A 21,439-nucleotide genomic window follows, 5' to 3' on the forward strand; every position below is an offset into this window, starting at 1 on the left:
GGGTTACACCATTGCTTATGACGCTGATGCGGGATTCCCCTGTTTCAAGATGGCGGCTCAGTTTGACGCATTCGGTCCAATGAACTGCCGTAGCCAAGGCGACATCTAGTGTACATATTTATGGGCACTCCAGGAATGACGTTGCCTACTCCTGGCCTAGTGCATCCCAAATTTAACATTTTCATATAACACTATATAGTTATGATGACATATTATGTTGCATTAACGAGAGAATCAAAACAGCACGCATCACAAGTCAAACGGTCCCTTCACGGTTTACGTCACAGGCTGTTCCCACTGCGCATGTCGGGGTCAGAAAAGTCATTACAGCAGATTGCGTTGCGTATTATTCGGTATTGTCAAAAATGCCTACTTACGTCGTGGGGTGTGAAAATCGCACCAGGTCTTCCGTTAAGTTTTCGCGATTCATGCAGAATCTCAAAAACAAAAAAATACAACATCTGCGGCTGCAAGCAATTAACGTGCAGACTGGGACAATGCAAAGATCAAAGAGGCTTGTGTTTGTAGTGCTCACTTCATTTGAGGTAAGTCATAATTTTTCAGCACTGTTAGATTAAATTATAAAGCCTAAATGGTATGAACAGTTCGACCCCGTGCTGCACGCGCACCCGATAGTCATTCAATGTTTACAAACCTTGAAGGGGTCTATATAACGCTTTGTTTATTGAAACCATTAACTCCATGAAGGTCAATAGGGTCCTCGCACTTTATGCTTACGCCCTAATTTACATAAAGGTTTATTGGACAGTTATTGAAGATGCTCTAGCGAATCTGTGTGACGTCATTTCTTGTTGACGTTCGAGTGGTGTCAAACGAAACGGAGCACAGCCAACTCCTCCCCCTCCCTTCCGTGTTTTCTGAAAGAGTCATGAACGCGCCCAAACCCAAATCCTTCTTGTCATTTATTGGCTGGAACACTTTGTTTCGTGATGGTAGGTTAAACCAGTTTGTTGCAGTTTGTGGAGCCTGGGCTGTATAGAGACCGCGTTTTTAACAGCATGTTCATGGAGCGAAGATATGTTTATTGTATGAAACAAAAAAATGTTTTGTGGGCTAAAATGCGTGAATTCACATATTGCACATTTAATGACAGTAATCAGAAATGTTATTAATAAATATGCAAATCTTACAAAGTATTGAAAATAAGGACAAGCAAAGCATCAATGAAAACCAATTAAATGTTTATTCAACTAAAACATTGGAAAATATTCAAAAACTCATTTAAAAATTAGGCCAATCCTGGACAAAGAAAACAGGTTGAAAGTGCAGTAATGTATCACACTTTATAAAATTTGAAGCAACATCACTGAAGACTGAGTTTGAGCAAAAGCACTAACAAAGCTTTCAGGTAGGAAAAAATGAATTACTATACAGCAAGGAAGCATTTTGTAGCCAATTACTCAAAAATCACATCTTAAACATTTGTTGAAGACTACAGAAAAACTACTGCAAATGCTGGTACATATCAAACCAAATTTAGTAGTAATGTTCTAGCCTTAAATCCCACACTACAGCAACAAGCAATGGGCCTTTTGGAGAATAGGGTAAAATATAGGGGTAACATCTATGGTTTGCAATCGTTTGCATGCAATGTTGAAATTTGAAAACAGCATGGTAATCAATACTACATTGGGATGCAGTCTTCATAAGTATTTGCTGAATGTTCTCAGGCTGTGAATGACCAACTTAACACTGAGCTGTACATAAGAAATAATTTTCTGTAACCTTACTGGAAAGACCCTAATCTTGCGAAGGAGACCTGGAACGTGACTTTGATCGTGAAGGAGAACGAGATGCAGAATGCTTGCTGGGTGAATCTGACTGATGACGATCTTCTTTAGGAGATGGCGAACGGGAAGCAGACTTGGCTCGCTCCCCATTTCCATTCTCCCTTGGAGAAAGAGAGCGGCTTCGGGACTTTTTACTGACAGACTTCTCCTTGGAACGGCTTCTGGAATCCCTCTCAGACTTTGCTTTAGAGCGGCTCTTGGAGCGAGACTTACGAGCATCAGAGCGCGAACGAGACTTGTGGCTAGCAGAACGACTGCGTGACTTGGACTTTCTGGAGCGGGTCTTTCCCGGGGACTTGGAGTGAGACTTTCTCCTAGACCTAGAACGGGACTTGCGGCCAGACCTTGAGCGAGAACGGTTCTTGCTGCGGGACCTTGACCTGTAAATGAACGGACAAGGTAAGAAAACGTGCACATGCACATTTAACCCCCCCCCCCCACAAAAAAAGGGTGGTTCTATAGCTCTACCGTGATCTGGACCTGGAACGGCTTTGTGAACTCCTACGGCTCCTGCTGCGAGAGCGGCGTCTGCTACGTGACCTGTGATTTAAAATGCTCATTATAAAACTGCCAGACTGAAAAAAACTAACCTAAATGCAGATAAATGAGATTGCTGATGCCAATGACTGACCTTGACCTGCTCCCAGAGTAGGAACGACGACGTCTAGGCTTATCCTCGACAAGTCGAATCTTCCTCCCATTAATATCAGTGCCATCCAACTTGTCCAAGGCTCTCTTCATATCAGAGTAAGAGCGAAACTCAATGACCCCTTCATTTGTCCGTTCTTTGTGGGCATCAGCATAGGTCACCTCTCCAGCCTGACGCATAAAGTCCTATGGAAAATTAAATAATAAAACCAAGTATAAGCTTAATTTCCAGATATTAAAAAACAATGGTCACCCAGGCCATTGTTGTATGCATGCGTTAAGCCTAAAGTTAAATTACCTTGAGGTCCTGCCAGCTGCAGCGACTGGACAGGTTCTCCACTATCAGACGATACTCGGTGCGAACCGGAGGTCCGTATTTGTCTCTTCCACTACGACTCCTGCTGCTGTAACCACTACTGCCTTTAGACAAAAGCCAAAAGACAGAAAACAATAAGTACTAAAACAAGAGATTTTCCAAAGAGCGCACAGAAGGCAACCTCTTCAGACAAACTGCATAAGGCAAGTAAAAAAAAAAGTTTCTCTCGCACCCTCCCATCCTATCCCAATGAATAACCCCACCCAAAAATCATCATAAATAAGACCTCAGCACCATAGTTCTGATGGGAACAATAAGCGTGGCCTTATAAAAACAAAATACTTGAGAAATGTGCCCCCACTCGATGAGTTTAATCTGTCCCTTTGGAAGGGGGTCAAAAGGTGGCATTGCTGGTCTTCACTCAACAGCATAAGAACAGCAATGCTCTGAGCTTGAATACTGCTTCAGAGACACAATAGGCAGCAATTTAAGATGGCAAATGTGTACACAGTTCCCTCATCAAAACAAAGAGAAGGAAAATTACAAACAAAAACATAACCAGGACTACTTACAGTAGATGCTGACATGTTACCTGTCTACTGACAGAACAGCGACAGCACAGACACATAGCAAGGGAAGCCCATTGCTCTTTTTAATAAAGAAAAAGAAAAGGAAACTAGCGGGTGGCTACATGATTTTTGTTTAACCCGTCCAATATTTCGTTCAACATAAAAACCAATGGGTTTCCTCACCATCACCCTGGTCTATTGGCAAAAGGCAGCTGTCATCATGGCTTCCGGTTAGGTCAGCCAAGGGTCAAAGGGCAAAGGTCACACACACATTGTAAGGTGAAAGCCAAGGCCAAACGGGACAGGCAGTCATCTTAGCCTCAATGGACTCGGACTCAGCCCGCACCAGACTCTTTTAAATTGAAACATCAAGGACTTTTGTTAATGTTGAATTCAAATGTAAACACAAATCGCATCGACACACGTCATACTGTTTACATGCCAGTGAGGCTTCTGATGTGGCAGATAACCAATTACTAAATCTACTTTTGCAGTCTGGTCCAAAAAGAAACACAGCCCACCACCTGACATGTAAACATCTATAGGTGAAGTCCCCCTAACTATTCAAGATTACAGATATTTTGCACACTCTCATGAACCTTTGGTTTTAAAATGGGCCGAATGGAAGGGAATCCCCATTTAAACAGGTCAGACATTCAAGGACCACCTGCATTACATCTTGAAATAACATTGGAGTCCAAACACTCTTCATTTGACATCATAGGCACTGCAGCTTTTAACAGAGAAGACATGTTAGTCGCTGGACTCATATGACCTTGGTTTGTTGCATGAAAAGTCCACTGCAAATAAGAGTGATTATATAGCGCCATTACCTCCTTCGGCCTGCAAAAAAGTACTTGAAATAGCATTGAGACTGTACTTACTGCGGCCACCTCCCCCATAACCCCCACCATATCCGTCTCTGTCTCTGTCTCGGTCTCGCCGGGGTCCTCTCGCGTGCTCCACGATCACACGCTCCCCGCACAGCTCTTTACCATTCAACTCATACACGGCATCATCGGCATCACGGTTGTCTTCAAACTCCACAAACCCATACCTAGAAATTCACAGATTGCAACATTAGATACGGCTACATCAACCCGTAAGTCTGTCCAGTTTATTTCTCCCCTGATTATGCCATTGTGAGCAAATTAACTGCATTTACAAGTACAGGGTAGCAAAAAACTGCTTGATATCAAACCCTGCAGTGCTTTGTTTGGTTATTTTTAATGTCATTCCAGAATCTATGACTAGATTCACAGTGTGAACTGGATAATCCATACACTACTTAATCCACACAAGTTGACGTTGACCGTTTCATTGGCAGTCGTGGTTATGTGTCTGGACAGAACTTAACTTCCGGTCTCCATTTGTTTAATGGTCTGATTAGTGGCACAAATACCCCAAAAATAACTAATGTTTTTGTTTCCCAAAAATGAGGGAAGATGGCGATCATGGATCACGGCTATGTGAAGGTAGGTTTTGTAGTTGGTTCTGTCAATCCTGACATACAACTTTGAGGGAAATCACGGAATATAAACAGATGCACTCTGACCAATTAAAGGAGAGTTTACTCGCATGTGACTTTGCCTTGGAAACAGGCCCGGCATCAAGGGGGCTTTGGTCTCAAGCTCCCCCCATCCAGCCAGGCTTGGGCTTTGCACTTTCGTCTTGGGCATCGTCTTTTCATCTGCGTTTTAGCGCCTTTTCAAGTTTATTAAGAATTTTCTGCAACCAAGGCACGGAGCAGAGTGAACTTCAAAGGTAAGTACATTAACTGACAAATGACATCTGCATCTACGCAGTTATTTATTATAAAAATAGTTTACATAAGCCCTTTTCACACAGAAATTCCGTAAAATACACGTAAAATGCATCCTGGATTTTTCCGGAATAGTTAGAGTTTTTGTTCGTTCACACTGCCAAGATTACACGGCATCTGATGGTCCCGGAAAGACACGTGACATGTTGAAAGTCCCGCCCTCTCTTCTACGCAGCGTCTGAAGTTTGCATATTATATATTATTTCTCTCTCCAGAAACAACTCGCGTGCATTTTTGTTTATGATAAGATTATAAAGGAGCGCATGAATGCACAGTTCTATGCTGGTGAATGATCTCAGCTTCAGAGTGGATATTTGACGAGCTCCCTGATTTCTGCTTTGATACAGTTTTCAGACATTTCTCATCGTGATTGTTTATATGCATTTAAAACCCGCATTTTGAGGAGCTGAACAATATATCTCGTTGGGATGACGTGCGGGTATTTTCGTTTATTATAACTCAAATGAGCACGTGACGCGATATTCTTTTATGCTGCTGAATGATCTCCGTTTCAACGCAGTAAGTAATGAGCTAACTTACCTGATATCTGCTTCAGTCTAGTATGCTGACATTTCTCGATGTGAATGTTGTAAATCCCTCATTTTAAAGAGTTGAACCAACTTCATGTTGCTATGACACGCGCGACCTCACTACGGCATGTGCGTCATTGTTTATGCGTCTCATATATCATTTTCTGATAACTGCTTCAATCTAGTTTGCAACATTTCTCGTGGTGAATTTTTATATGCATGTTATCTCTCGTTGTAAGGAGCTGAACCATAACTTGTGTTGTGATGATGACGCTCGCGTCCTCACTTCGACACGCCCTTTACGGCATTCTTGTTCACACAGAGGGTTACCCGCGTATCTTACTAGGTCCTCTTTCCGGCAACGATCCCAGAAGATTAACGGAACGAGTTTTTGTTCACACAGACGCTTGTCTGGCAATTTTACGGGTATTTTCTGGGACCAGAGGTCTGTGTGAATGGGGTTATACTGTGGTGCAGGAGCAATAGCCTACAAGACACTTTCCTTAAAAACCATATCATGTTTTGTTTCTCAATGTGTGTTCCTCAGTGATCTTGCGTCCTTGTGTTCTCACTCTACGTCATCATTAACCGTCGAAGTTCAATTCCAATTCTCAAGAACGCAAGTACAGAGGAAGACAACAATGTGGATTTAACATCACAATTATAAAAACTACACTGAACGTCAAAAGTTGCATTGAAGAGGTTTTGCTCAAAAATACATATAAAAATCTCAAGCTCACATTACTTCATTTTACAAGGTTATTAAACTGCACAGTGTGCGTTGCAAAAGCAGCCGGTGTGAAAGCACAATGGCCATGCGCGGCAAACGCTCTCCTCACACAACGCAAAACGGCTGCACATGCTTGCAGTGTTGTAACGTTACATTTAGGGCCGTCAACTAATATTCTAAATTCGAGGTAAAATTGTTGAGCCATGAGATAAAGTTGTTACAGATAGCATACCATTCGACCACTAGCAACATGACACATCTCGAAAATTTGCGCCCAAATGTGCATGGCATCCTGTACACTGCATATTAATTAGTTTGTCACTTCAACTTTTAATGCGTAATCCTGTCAGTTCACACACAGTTCAGTAATTTACAGGATTGACAATCGCATTCTACAACCGCATTAACCGATGCATCGGAAAATAATTGCTAGAATAATCGTAAAAAAAGTATCCACTCGTTAAACCTTTATTCTCATAAAAGCATGGATTTACATGTGACTGTTACCACAGTGTTTCCCCTACCATTATATAAGGGGGCGCCCCGCCCTCCTAACGGCTCGACCCGCCCCCCCTTGAAGGTCAAGTAAATTAGATTTGATTTTCTTTATAGCGCCAGAGAACAATTTGTTATTTTATTAAACAAACTATAACCTTTAAGTACTGTAATATGATATTTATCTTATTCCACAATGGCATGTATTTTCAGCATGTGTTTGCGCATTTACAATTATCCAATGGAGTGTGCACATTTATATATTTTACTGTTCAGCTTAATTTAGTACTGCGCGTGCTCTCTGTCATGTTGTATGCGGCGCGTGCCTCTCTCTCACATAACTGAAAAGGTGACGGTGTTTTCAAAGTCTGTTCCTCTTTATACTTTCTTTTTTGCGTAAACCTCAACAGTCACGGATATGTTACTGACAGAGATGATGACTGATCGAGTTTATCATGACTTTCCCACACACACGCGCGCACTCTCCCTCTCTATATGCCCGCGCCGTGCACGTGTTTTGTAGTAACTCTGTGTAACAGTAACAATGTATGCTGTCATAGTTCTGAATTTGCAAATGACGCGATTTGGGCGGCACAATTGCAGCGAAAACACGCTCCTTCCTCTTTAAACACGTCTTCGCAAAGTTGAAAATATGCAGCTCAAGCGAAAAAACTCAGAGCAGCTTCAAGAACACGCACGCAGGATCATATGAAATTGTAGAGGTGTGTGTGTGTGTGTGTGTGTGTGTGTGTGTGTGTGTGAGTGAGAGAGTGACAGTGAGAGAGAGAGAGAGGGGTAAATGGTGCCCACATTGAGAAAACTTAATAGAAGACTAAAGTATGTATGTCAGTCATCTAATAACATTATGTTAACTGGATAACACTGGACATAACTCATTGTTTAGCTTAATAAAATAATGTATTTTGATTACACAAATCAAACCTAACTATGATTGTTTTACTAGCTGCTGACCAGCATAGGGAATCTCTATGGCTAATTTCTAAGAGATGTTGCTGATACAGTACTCTGTGTTGTACCTTTTCTTGTTAATTGAGTCTTTTTGGGTAGCCTATCTTATGCCTAGAATTATTCAAGGAGCTTGATTCTTTTAACTTCCTTCAAAGTTTGATCAATTGTGCATAATGACATGTGCAACAAATGGATATAGGGTGTCAAACTCATAGACTTGCATCATTTAAAGTTCAGACGCTCTTTTTAAGATATTTTGTGTCAACCTCTGGCACAGCTTTAAAGCTGAAACTTACTAAATCCTATCAGAAGTCCAGAATGTCATTGAAACACACCAGTGGCTTTGCTGTCATCAGTATTAAACATGTTACCCTTGAAGTACCCCTCCACACAGAGCTCCAACATAACAAATCACAATTTAACCCCTGTATATACATACCCAAACAATAGATTTATCGTTAGTTTAAATGATCATCGAATATGTAAAATTGCATAAATTGACATCCCTAGTATCAACACGGCCCTGCAAAACACATATCGGTTTACCTCTAAGGGTCATGAATAGGGCTGCAGCTATCGATTCTCTTGTAATTGATTAAACTAGCACTTAATCTATCGATTAATCGGATAAAAATTTTGTGTGTGTTTTTAAACAACCAAAACATAATGCATAACAAAAATTATGTGGCTGTAAAATGATTAAGCATTTGGCTTTTATTAAAAAAAAAAAAAAAAAAAAAAAAAAAAAAAGAGGTATTGCCATTTGACTCCAAAACTAGGCCTATTTATTAAAATTTTTACCCATTTAGTGTTTATAAGTGCCAGTGCCATCAATTAAGCAATTTTATTTATTAATATGCATAACAGGTTTCATGCTGTAATTAGAGGCCGACCGATTTATCGGCATATTTCAAAAAATCGGCTTTGGCCGATTTAGCTGCAAAATTAGGCCGATTAATATGCAGGCGCATCTGCGGGCACCCAAGCGCTGTTTTAGAACTTGTGACGCTGCCTCTTGCTGCAAGCAGATCGCTCCCGTGTGTGTGCAGCTGTGCCTTGATCACAAACAGCTTTAGTAAACGATGGCAGGATCGCACGAATTAAGCAGCCAGTACAACAGCGCGACGGGCTTATGTCTCGCGGTGTAGTGTCCGTGCAAAGATTAGGCTCATTTCATGTGATTAATGAGTGATGATGATGATCATCTTTGTTTGCGTGATAGAGAGAGCAGAGTCGTGCGCCGTCTCCCTGCTTTTATTACTCAAAACAAAACTGACTCAATGGCGAAAGGTCGGAAGACCAAATCATATCCACCGAGGAAATGTTTTTCATGTTGTTACAGTAACTTGTTTACAGTTTTGCGCTGCTTAGCCTGGATTACAACACCACACGTCCGATTCACGAACTAACTCCTTTGAATGGATTCGTTTGAATGAACGGTTGAAACAACATATCTGTCCCAACACTAAACTTACAAGACGTCACTGTCAGCACAATCAGTCACTTATAGCGCCTCAGAAATGAGAATGTAAATGTTATTTAGGGCAAATCTTTCTAAATAACAGTCTCAACTAAAAAAAACGGAGACATTTACCATGTTAACTTTGATGAATAAATAATTTATCAGGTCTACCAAATAAGGATTTTATCCTACAAAGCAATAAAAGCCATGGTAAAAAACTGATCAAAGATGATGACAGCAGAGTAAACAGCAGAGTAAACGGGTAATATCTGTGTCTGATAAATGGATGGTGCAGAGGAGGTTGTAAAACTCTTCAGAAAGACCAGTCATAATTTTTTTTAAATATTTTGACTTAAATAGTGACATTTTTACATTTAAAATATCTGCTAATGATGAGAACATTGATTATTATGTACATATAGAAAATCGGCCAAAAATATCGGCCATCGGCTGCCCCGATTTATAAATATCGGCCTCGGCCAGAGAAAAAGCCATATCGGTCGACCTCTAGCTGTAATCTAGCCCTGACATCAAAGTAAATATCTGGTTTATGTACATTTCTACATAACCTGACAAAAGTCTTGTCGCTTGTGTAAAATTGACATGAAGTGCAGTTAAAATATATTTCTAATCAAAATTTGTTTTCAAGAAATGGCTCATTTTAATCCCAACAGCTTTTGTAATAATGTTTCAGTTCAAAACGAAACTAAGTATTCTAATATTCACAGCTTGTTAAAGCCCATTGAGTCAATTTTTGCAAAGACATAAGTATTGTCACCTTGTCATATAAGGTTCATCTGTGACTAATAATGGATCAATTAGGTCTCAGGTGTGTATAAAAAGACCCCTACACATCAACTGCAACTAGACCTCTGCAAACATGCCTAAGATTCACCCTGATACTAAAGTTTTGATTATCAAGAGGCTGAAGACCAGATCCACTGCTGATGTGGGAGACACCTTCAATGTGTCTCAGCATCAAGTACAGAGGATAAAAAAAGATTTGAAGAGACTGGAGACGTTTTTGACAAGCCCAGGTCAGGCAGACCCCGGAAGACAACTGCTCGAAGGCTCCGCTTGTCGGCTCGAAAATCCAAGGCCAGCCCATTTTCCATTGCAGCAGAGCTCCACAAGACCTGGTCACCTGAAATCCCCGTGTCAACCAGAACAGTTTGTCAAATTTTGTCTCGAAATGGCATTTATGATCGAATCAGTGCCCAGAAGCCAGCCCTAAACAAAAGGCACACAGCCTGCTAAAAGGATGGGCGCTGGAAAAGCAGAAGCCTGCAACAGGATGGTGCTCCATCACATACTTCCATCTCCAGATCAAAGTTCCTCAAGTCGAAGAAGATCAAGATGCTCCAGGATTGGCCAGCCCAGTCACCAGACATGAAGATCATTGAGCATATGTGGGGTAGGATGAAAGAGGAAGCATGGAAGATGAAACCAAAGAATATTGATGAACTCTGGGAGGCATGCAAGACTGCTTTTTTGCTATTCCTGATGAATTCATCCATACATTGTATGAATCCTTGCCAAACCGCATGGATGCAGTCTTTCAAGCTCATGGAAGTCATAAAATTTGGATCTCACAGCACCACTACTGAATTTGCTAAAAATATTTTTGTACAGTAAATTTGTTCAATTTCTGTATAGGCGACAAAATGATTCTGTAGGTCTTGATTAAATGACAAAAAATATTTTAGTTAAACTAATTCATTTCAGTGCGTTAACATCATTTGGGAGGGTTTTAGCTTTTCATGTGAGCTATTTCTAACACCAATTGATTAATAAAGAAAAAAAGGTTAATAGCAGGCAGTGGCGGCTGGTCACTAGGGGGTGCTGGGACGCCGCCCACTTAAAGCTGGCCAGAGAGGAAAGCTACTTCAACATGTTACCAAAAAGTTAAAAATATAGTGCAAATTAATACAAAATAAAATCATTTAGTTGTACCATTTCACTGTCAGTCGTGTTATAATTTATTTAAAACAATTAAAAATCAAAACTGAGTTCGTTGTCTGTCATGTTTGTGTGTCTGGGGCGCACCCCTAATGAGTGTCTATGTCAGGAAAAAGGGTAAAAACATGTGACCTGAGGCTGAGCTCTAAGTGGCTGGTTTCGGATCCGCCCTGGGGCGCAGGACTGTAGCCCCCCAAACACTCCCACTTATGTTGTAAGCAAATCAATATTGCTTTTAATGTTTTTTTACCTCCTGGGATTGGATCGTTCACAGAGTCTCATAACCGCGTTGGAGATTGCTGTGTTAACTGATAGCTACAGTACAGATCAGTGAAAACAAGTGAAATATCTTGAGATGAAGGAAAATATGAGTTTCTCCTTACAAAATCACCCTATACAAGGTATTTAATTGATGAATAAATAAAGGATTAAGAAGCTTGGACCAGATCGACCAACGGAGTCAAATGATGGCAGTCTGTGTGCTCCACCACTTCTCATGGCAAACGGAGTTGGCTAGCTGGATATCATGTAAGTCTTGAGTTTTATTTTTTTCCCTGTTTGCTGTTTTAAAGTCTGAATGCGTGATAGACGTGCACTTTTGTGGCGCGTTTGAGCTTGTGTTGCGTGGACATAATGAGAGCGAGAGCTCATATAATCCGGTACAGTGTTTCCCATATATACACATTCAACCGTGGCGGGCCGCCACGCCTAAAACATCCCCGCCACGCCTGCGGTTGTGGATAGAAGGGATACAGCAAACGAAATCTCGCCGGATGAGCACTGTTTTATCCTAATCCTTCACCCAAACCCAACTCTAAACACAAAATTTCACTGGCTCTGGCTAAATGAGAGACAAATACATCCTACAATCCTCTGTTTTTATCATAAAAATCCTACCTCCAAATCTAATCCTAAACTTTTCGGCATTTTCTGGATCCCTTCTAGACAAAACCCACGGCGGCAGCTCGCAAAATAAATGAAGCTACCAAAATGTCCGCCCTTCCAGACTGGCTGTTTTAAAGAAATAAATTCCTTTCTGGATTCGCGTTGTTCACTCATTTATAATAAATAAATCTCCTAAAATATAATAATTTCCCCCATGGGTTTAGTTTCATGCACAAATTAGGCTACGTCTCTGTTTTGAGAAATAATAATAAAATAAATAAGCCTACACAAAATATGTTATAATTATCAGATTGACAAAACGAATAAAATAGTATTTGAATTGCTGTTCTTTTTTTGTGAGGCGCTGTTAAACCCAAGCAGCAGAAAGGACGTCATGTTTTTAATGATTTTAAATAAGCACAAGGTTTTCTCCTTATTGTGAGTTTACACAAATAAAAAAAACAATTTTCAGTTTCAAATGTTATTTTACTTTTATCTGTATGGCAAGAAATTAAGGGTAATTTAAGTTGCAAGGTCATCACGCGTATGCTTTTCACATGCTCATATACACGGACGCAGCGCTGGGCTGCGAGAAAATACATGATTAAACTTTCGATTTAACATATTACAAGTTTTTTGGACATTCATTTGGAATCACTGTACTCTAGGGGTGCGACGAGATCTCGCGAGATTAAATATGTATCGCAAGATTAAGTGTGTCTTGCGAGATTTCTTGTGTAGGTGAAATTCTGGCCGTTTCTCAAATAAAAGACTGCATCCTTCGGAGGTCGCATTTTTAAACTGCATTTACTTCATAAAGACTGTCTTCTTAGAGACTACTAACAATTATGAAGTTTACTAATAATTTAGTTAATCGCAAAGTGTTGTAATATGCTCACGACTTGCGAATGTAATGCTCAGTTAATGATCTGAAATAAACCTTAATGACGTATGCAGCCTGCATATGCGACCTCCGGAGGATGCAGCTTTCTGTTTGACCATTTTAGGGGCCAGTTACACCAAAAGCATTTATGGCAGTTGCAGGCACCTTTTTTAAATGATATTCTATGGGCATGGAGCGTTTGCGCGCTGTTTATGTGCGCTGAGCGCCTTGCGGTTTTTGCCGGCGGCTGCAGCACGCGCCTTTGAAGGAACGCTGAGAGCGGAGAAGCGCCCGACGTCATTCGCGTCTTTCCATTGTCCACTCGAATGAGGGGAGATGCGGGCCTTACGTTGTGGTGAGGGAAGTTTACAGTTGCTTTGAAGAACCGGACTCCACTCGCTCACTCTCTCCTGCGTGTTTGTGCACCTCTCACCCTCAAACAAGGTCAGAGCAAGCATCATCTTTTTAAAAGTGTCTGCTAATATGACAGTTAACAGCAAAAGAGCGCACGCTTCAATATTTGATTGACAAGACAGCTGACTAGGTGGTTGCCAGCAATATTAAAAGCCGCGTCGACTCGCACTGCTCTTTTTTTTTAAAAAGGCAGTGCGTCGCGCCTTGCGTTTCCAAGCGTTTAAAGCATGGTTGGTGTAATTAGCCTCTTACAGTGCATGCATTATATTCTGTCTTTTACTGCATTTGCTTTTTTGTTTGGGTTTCCAATAATGTTCGTTTGGGAGCTCGTATGAAGTCTGAGACGTGTTGTGTTTGTCTGTTGATCAGTGTCAGATGTGAAGTCTCAACAGATTAAACCATCACAGAGTTTACATGATTTAATGTCTGCATGTTCATTTCTATTGTAAAGTAATGGACGTATATTAAATATTCAAATGGATTTAAACGTTGTTTGGCTAAAATATAAGCGTTTCTCTCCGTCTAAAGTGAAAGTGAAGATAGCGTCCGCGAGACGAGTCAACTATCTCCCCCTGCAGGCATTTGTTATAATATATACATAATGCTTTTTATTTATAGACCACAAATGTAATGTGTTTGTTCATGTAATGTTGTTTAATGCAACTAGGTTTTAATACTTTATTTGAACCAATTATTATTACATCTTCGTTATTATGTAATTTTAAAGGCTACTGCTCACTTGGGTCTATTTTTATTACCCAAAAATATCAAATTATTTCATTATTAGTTAGTAAAATAAATGTTAGGGGCAGTCCTTGATTAGTCAAAACATTTAAAAATAACATGATTTCAGTTTCTTATTCATTTATTTTATCATCGAGGGTTTCTTAAAAAGTGTAAAAATATCGTCTCGTTCTCGTGAACCCAATCTCGTGTCTCGTCTCGTGGATTAAGTGTCTCGTCACACCCCTACTGTACCCATATTATCAACTTATCAGGCCATTAGTTATTCAGAATATAGACTATAAGCGCAGCGCGCTGCTGACCGCTCAGTTGTCAGTCAATCTTCTGTGCTTTGGGGGCTGTTTACACTTGGTATTAAGATGCGTTTTCATCGATCGGATCACAAGTGGACGAGAGAGACACATTACGTTTACACCTGGTATTTAAATCCGTCTCTTTTGTCCACTTTCGACCGCGTCTGTGCTGAATACTATGAGGGGATGGTCTGTGAGACAGTGGGCGAGACTCTCTGCTGTCATTCAAACCCGAGCGGGAGTCATTATGAGTTGATATGGACGCAAACTAATATTATGTCGGAGTTCACTGCTTGTTTAGCAAGTAAACATGCGGCACAGTGTTTTGTACATGAGTATGTAAGAGCTTTCTTTGAATTTTCAGCGCAATTGATGAAATAGGATCGCGCAACTTTCACACGCTTTCAAAACAAAACTACGGAGATCAGCCGCTTAGTTTTATCAATGAAAGGCTTAAAATAGCGCTGTTCACCGAATGTTCACGCCAGAAGTCAAAAAGACGTAAAATTTGTGTTTAATACCTCAGATTAGATAAATCGGCGGAGAGAAGGAGGTCGCGTTTGGCTGTTAGAACGCATTCAACCACATCTGCGTTCCGCAACTCCAAATCGATCCGATCGAAAGTGGTTTCGACTACCTCTGGATGTGGTTGAAAGTGGTCGAAAGTGGACGAGCTCAAAACGTTTTGAACACCGTTTACACCTGGCATTAACGTCGTCCACTTGTGATCCGATCGACGAAAACACATGTTAATGCCAAGTGTAAACAGCCTATTAGATCGACCCTCACAAAGTTTCACATTAAATGATAAGATGTTTGTCCAAAAACAAGGCTAAACACTGAATACTACTTATGGGACTGCAAAACATTAATAGTCAAATCTGTTTGGAAGGAAACTTACATTATTCCCGTGGAAGAGACGGACGTTGGTAATAAAAACTTGAGGCAGAGACGGTTTCATATATGTTTTCAGACAGCGGGATCAGGGTACCCGCGGGTGAACCACATAATATTTGATGTAACGGGTGTAATAATATTAACGTGTCATTTGCGTTGTAGATGCAGGTCGGGTCTCAATAAGCATGAGTAGGCTAAACTGCAGGTCTAACATCCAAGACCAAAATTCGACTCGATTCCGATAGGTAGCAGTTTTTAAATGGCCCTGTGCTTATTTGTGTTTAAGCTCTGTCTGAAGAACGTTAAAGGTTTATATTTAGCTGCGTGATTTGCGGTGTGAGCGGGTTGGGCTTTTTATGTCAAACAGGCCGAGTGTGGAATGCTGGAAAAAATTGCTGCTGATGTCGGATAACTGGTCAGGTGTTCTGTCAAATCACAGCGGTGCGGATTATCAAACAGGATTGTGCGTGACTTTGCAACAGCTCTGTAACGCTAAACATGAGCAAGAACTTGCACACTACATTAAAACTACAATGAAAGATCCGTATGAAGCTATAAAACTTATGTATTATTTAAGAAAATATAGTTTAGATTAAACATAGAAAAGCAATATGCTATAAATATAAGGAAAAGTAAATGACAGCATGAAAATCATAAAAAAATACATGTTAGTTTACTGTAGCCTATATTCTACATTAAAAAAATAATAATGTACATTATAATCATCATGGGCGCCCCCTGCCGCCACAGCTGGAAAAAATCCTAGAGGAAACACTGTGGTATATTACGTGGCTTGGTTAACTTTGTTGTAGTAGAGTTCAAAAAAGCACCCACGAGAAAACCACTGTTTTTAAGGAAACTTCACAAACCGTGCATATTGAGCTGATGGACTGTATGTAGCCTACTTAGCACAAGCACATTTTTCCCCTCACAACAGACTATAAAAGCTATAAAAGCAAAAAGAAATGAACAAGCCTGTGATTAGGCAACTTTAGTGTCTCTTTTTGTGTGTGTTCAGTCGCGTTAAACTCAAAGTCTTTGACGGAGAAAATTTAAGCAGGATAAAGAAAAACCTGAACGCTATTTTGGCAGATTGCCCATACAACTCAACTTGAGAATGTAATTCCTACTAGTCATGTCCAGTTGGTGGCAGTGTGTTGCTCAAATGACGCCCTGGTTTCTAAACATTCTCGCGATATTTTGATGTCATACACTGATTGGTCTGCGAATGGCTGCTGAAGTTAAACACTACAGGAGCGCTGCAACAAGACACCTGTCTAAGGTAAAGATACAAAATCTAATGACAAGAGTCTGCATTAATCTGCCTTCATGCGTTTATTACACAAGATGGTTTCAGATGAGTTTAGCTCAATTCAGATTTTTACATGTTTACTGATATTTTAATCGCAGTAGTATTTTGTAGAGCCCGACCGATATGCATTTTTTTTTTGCGTTTTAGGTGAAGCATCCGTTCGAAAAATCACAACATCACGTCCCGGGTGTATACAGTGCATGCATGCTGAAATCAGGGCTCCAGACTGCCACCAAATGGTGACATTTTGCCACCAAAATTTGAGAGCGTGCCACTGAATTTTACATCCAGTCGCACATGTGCAACCAGTAAATTAACCTTTTTTGTGATGTGCCACTGAATTTGAAACTGTACTTTTACTAGTAAATGCTTTAATTATAGATGCAGAAAGTACAATGTGCTGTGCAATTTAGTAGAAATGTGAATATTGGGTTAGCAACTTAGCATGTTGATTTACATTGTGTGCCCCTAAATTTTCTGGTTGCGCCCCTAAAATTTTCAGTTGGGGGCCACTGTGCTCCTAGTGAAAAAAGTTAGTCTGGAGCCCTGGAAATTGTTGCGTGGCTACATAAAAGTGTAAGCATATGTGATACATTGCTGTGATTGGTCTGACTGTTGCGTGAGAGAGACGATGGTGCATGCGTTCTAGGGTTGCCGCGGTGACAATTTTCCCACCGTTTAATCGGCGCGTCACAAACCCGGTAATCCCGGTATCACCGGGTGGGAGGGGCTTATAAATGCGCATGCAGACACGCACATTTTACTTTCACTTTTGAATTACGCAACTGTTTAAATGCAGTGCTTGTGTACGCTGCGTTAAATCACGTATGAATTTGCATGCAATGCGAGTGCAGCAGCTGGTTTAATTAAGTGCTTGAGTCGTGCGCAGGGAATTCTCACAGAACTCGCCAGTCCCAAGCAGAGCAACCGGCTACTTCTCCATAAAGCGTTGCTTGAATGATGGGTTTATTATTTTTCTTGATGAAAAACACAACAACAAAACGATCTCGCTTATATTAAACATCATATATGTATATTATAACAAAAACGAGGAAGCACGCGGCTTCTGCCATTGTCTGGTCAGTCAGCTCGTCTCGCACACTCAGAAATAAATGAAACCTGACACCTGCTGCTCTGTGATGTGACGCGCGTTCAGCTCCGCTGAATTCAGGCAGCAGACACATTCAATTGTTGTTAGTGTTTGCTCTCTCTAACAAAACTAAAGCATTTAATTACAAGAAAATATCAAAACGACGGTGTCGCGGTGGGCAATTGATATAACCGGTGAGAGGCTGAAGCACCGGTTATCACCGTTTCACCGACTATAGTTTTTGCCTCAAGGATTTTTTTTAATCAAGTTAATCGAGTAACTCGATGAATTGTTTCAGCCCTAGTCATGAATAAGCAGCTCATTTGAGTAGCTCTGTGTGTAAACAGACCTTATGTTTGAGCCTGTATCAGATAAAGATAGAGAATTTGAGGAACAATCAATTATTTAGAGATTGGAAATGGAGTGGCAAGCGCGGCAAGTTTATTTTTTTAGTACGGACCTGCAAAACATAACTGTTACGTCAATAGTAGAACTTCAACTTCAGCCTAAACTCTAGCATATAGTGCGAACTCAGTTGTTACAATGCTTTAAACAAACTTGTGACTTAGTAATTAATTTAATTGTGTACATCACGACTGTAACGTCACAGTTGGTGTTATGTTGAGATTGGCTTCTTTACAGCGGTCTTTTACATGCACAAGATTTACATGGAAAAAAACAATCGTGTCTCATGATGTCATTACCACGTACAGAACTCTCATTACTCATCTATGGGTGGGTTGCACCAACAAGGATTAGACCTAAATCGGGTTTAAATCAATTTAATCATTCTGTTGCACCAAACTTTAAACAGATTTCAAAATAATCAGGGTTACATATAAACTGTCATTTTGATCCAGGTTTAAATTTTACAGTAAACCTAAGCTGTGTCTGAAACCATTCCCTCGTTCACTCATTCACTATTCCCTATATGGAGAGTGGCAATTGAGTCCACTACATGGGGAAGAAGCAAATGAAATGAGTGAGCAATTTCGGACACTGACGTAAATATTACGCGTCAGAACGCTGTCGCAGAGATTCATCATAAACACCTGTGTGGCTTTATTGATTGTACTTTGAAATGGTAAAGTTTACTTTCTTACTGTTTTTCACATTTATGTTTATTGTATTAGTTGATAACAAAGAGAGCAAAACAACTGCTTATAATATTGATTTCCTGCGGTTTATTTATAGTTTAATAAAAATGTGTATTAGATTTTAAATAAAGGATGTCGCAATTATTTTTCAATTGTTTATTTTCAAAAACCTAACCCTAACAAAAGTGTATAAACGTAAATGTGTGTTTACTGTCAGCATCCTTCAGCTGATTCAAGTAACACGTTCGTCTCCCGTTGCATCATGGGAAATATGAGTGAGCGAGTGTACATCGAATGTACCCTCAAAATCAGAGTGCATTGTGGGTAAAAAGTAGTGAATGAATGTAGGGAATGAAGTTGTTCACTCAGGTTTCGGACACCACTACAAAATGGCCGACACCAGATATAGTGCACTATATAGTGGATAGGGAGCGGTTTCAGACACGGCTCTAGATTATCTTGAACCCTGTTGCTTCATTACTTTTAATCCCTAACTGAAATTTAAACCGAGTTTACTTTAAACTTGCATATGAGGAGGTTTAAATTTTTTTTTACAATTAAATGTGTGGCCAAATCATTAGAAACCACGAGGGTTTCAAAAAGATTATTAACAGCACCGGTGACAGCTACCGATGCTCGTATGCGGTTCTCCACTGTCACGAGCACTCCAGTCAGAAACTAAAGGGCAGTGAATGAACAAACGCACGGCGGTGCTTCATAACAAATGCTTCCACATCAACTTGTTCACTATATCACAATATCTGAGCTTCGCAATATTTTCTGCCACATTGCTCAGTTAGGGGCCAGTCACACCAAAAGCGCTTTAAACGCATGCAAACGCAATGCGTGACGCACTGCCTTTTTTAAAAAAAGAGCAGTGCGACGCGGCTTTTCATATTGCTAAGCAACCACCGAGTCAGCTGTCTTGTCAATCAAATATTGAGGCGTGAGCGCTCTTTTGCTGTTAACTGTCATATTAGCAGAAACTTTAAAAAGAGGGCGCTTGCTCTGACCTTGTTTGAGGATAAGAGGAGCACAAACACGCAGGAGAGAGTGAGCGAGTGGAGTCCGGTTCTTCAAAGCAAATGTAAACTTCCCTCAACACAACGTAAGGCCCGCCTCTCCCCTCATTCGATTGGACAATGGAAAGAGTCGAATGACGTCGGGCGCTTCTCCGGTCTCGGCGCTCTTTCAAAAACGCGTGCGCGGCAGGCGGCAAAAAAACCGCAAGGCGCTCGGTGCGCATAAACAGCAACTGGAATTAAAATTGAACAGATCAACAAACTCTAAAATAAAGCAGAGTTTAGAGCTAATCTAATCCTTGTTGGTGCAACCCACCCAAAGTCTAGGTATTAGGTAAATCCAGTTCAAGATTCTACGGCACCTTTGAGGTGTCATTTAATTTTTAGAGTTTGCCACCAGGGGGCAAATTAAATGTTTTGGCTTCCCTTTTCAGAAGGTGTGGAACTACAGCAACTGACACCTTGCGAGATGCATTGTTGTGCCCCACTAACTTATGTTGAGTTGTTCTCAGAAATCAGTGCATCACGCATATAATTCATTTAATAAAATCGAAACATGTGATGTTAGTAAACATCTGCAAATTCAGATAAACTATTATACAGTAACGCACAATACAAACCCACTAAACGCATACCTGATTAATCACCACTAAATATTAATTTGTATATATAAAACCGCAAAGCAGATAAAAAAAGTTTATTAAATCAATGATAAAAACACGGATAACGCGAACACAAAAACCCTCCGCCATTTTGAGCACGCGGCAAGGACTGGTGTAAGACAATTTGCATCTTTAGCATATCATACCAGTTAAGAGATTATCACAGTTCTTTATTATTTCATCATTATAGTTATCCACCTACAACAAATTAACATTCATGTCACATTTAAACGTACAGCGCATTGAGCGTCCTCGGTTGGTGTCGAGCCTGCCGAGGCACTGCACGCTATCATACAAACTCACCCGTTCTTCAGATCAATTTCTAAAAGCTTCCCGTAGCCGCTGAAAAACCTCTGAATGTCCTTCTCCCTCACATGGTAGCTCAGTCTGCCCACGTACACACGCGGCATGATTAGTTCAATGGGTAGTTATTAAGCGTACGGACTCTTGTAGCTTTAAATGCTATCAGTCTGCTGCTCGGAAGGGCCACCGCGCGATTATAACAGCCGCAGCGTTGACGTCACTTCCGCCGATGCTGCTTCTGAAACGGATACTTTCCTTTCTTTTACTAGTGATGGGAGAAACGAAGCTTTTCAAGCTTCGAATCAATTGAACCAATTGCTTCGAAAATTGATTCAGTTTTTCGAAGCAGTTCGAAACACCACACACGCTGGCGACCCCTGCTGGTCAAAATAGTGTAAAGCAAATATGGCCAAACATTTTACACTTTTTTTTTTACAAAATAACAGCAAGATTTTTATTAAAATATGGTTAAAAAATTATTTAACTTAATTAAGACATATTTAAAAGTGTATTATGCGTTTTTAGT

The 21,439-nt window shown here is 40.4% G+C and overlaps 1 protein-coding gene across 2 annotated transcripts; it reads right to left on the reverse strand.

The window, feature by feature from the left end:
• Nucleotides 1–1,185: 1,185 nt before the first annotated feature.
• srsf6b (serine and arginine rich splicing factor 6b) lies at nucleotides 1,186–21,155 on the reverse strand. Of its 2 annotated transcripts, none has more exons than XM_055184990.2 (6): nucleotides 20,914–21,155; nucleotides 4,229–4,401; nucleotides 2,758–2,879; nucleotides 2,443–2,645; nucleotides 2,292–2,351; nucleotides 1,186–2,191 (listed from the first exon to the last, which is right to left on the reverse strand). In XM_055184990.2, exons 1-6 carry the CDS (start codon nucleotides 21,018–21,020, stop codon nucleotides 1,762–1,764), a joined length of 1,095 nt encoding a protein of 364 aa, XP_055040965.2. In that variant the 5' UTR covers nucleotides 21,021–21,155; the 3' UTR covers nucleotides 1,186–1,761. The 2 variants fall into 2 exon arrangements, with proteins under 2 accessions (XP_055040965.2, XP_055040964.2); XM_055184989.2 differs by having other exon boundaries at nucleotides 2,280–2,351; nucleotides 20,914–21,152.
• Between the last annotated feature and the right edge of the window lie 284 nt (nucleotides 21,156–21,439).

This window comes from Misgurnus anguillicaudatus, chromosome 14 (assembly GCF_027580225.2).
Source record: "Misgurnus anguillicaudatus chromosome 14, ASM2758022v2, whole genome shotgun sequence".
NCBI classification, from domain to species: domain Eukaryota; kingdom Metazoa; phylum Chordata; class Actinopteri; order Cypriniformes; family Cobitidae; genus Misgurnus; species Misgurnus anguillicaudatus.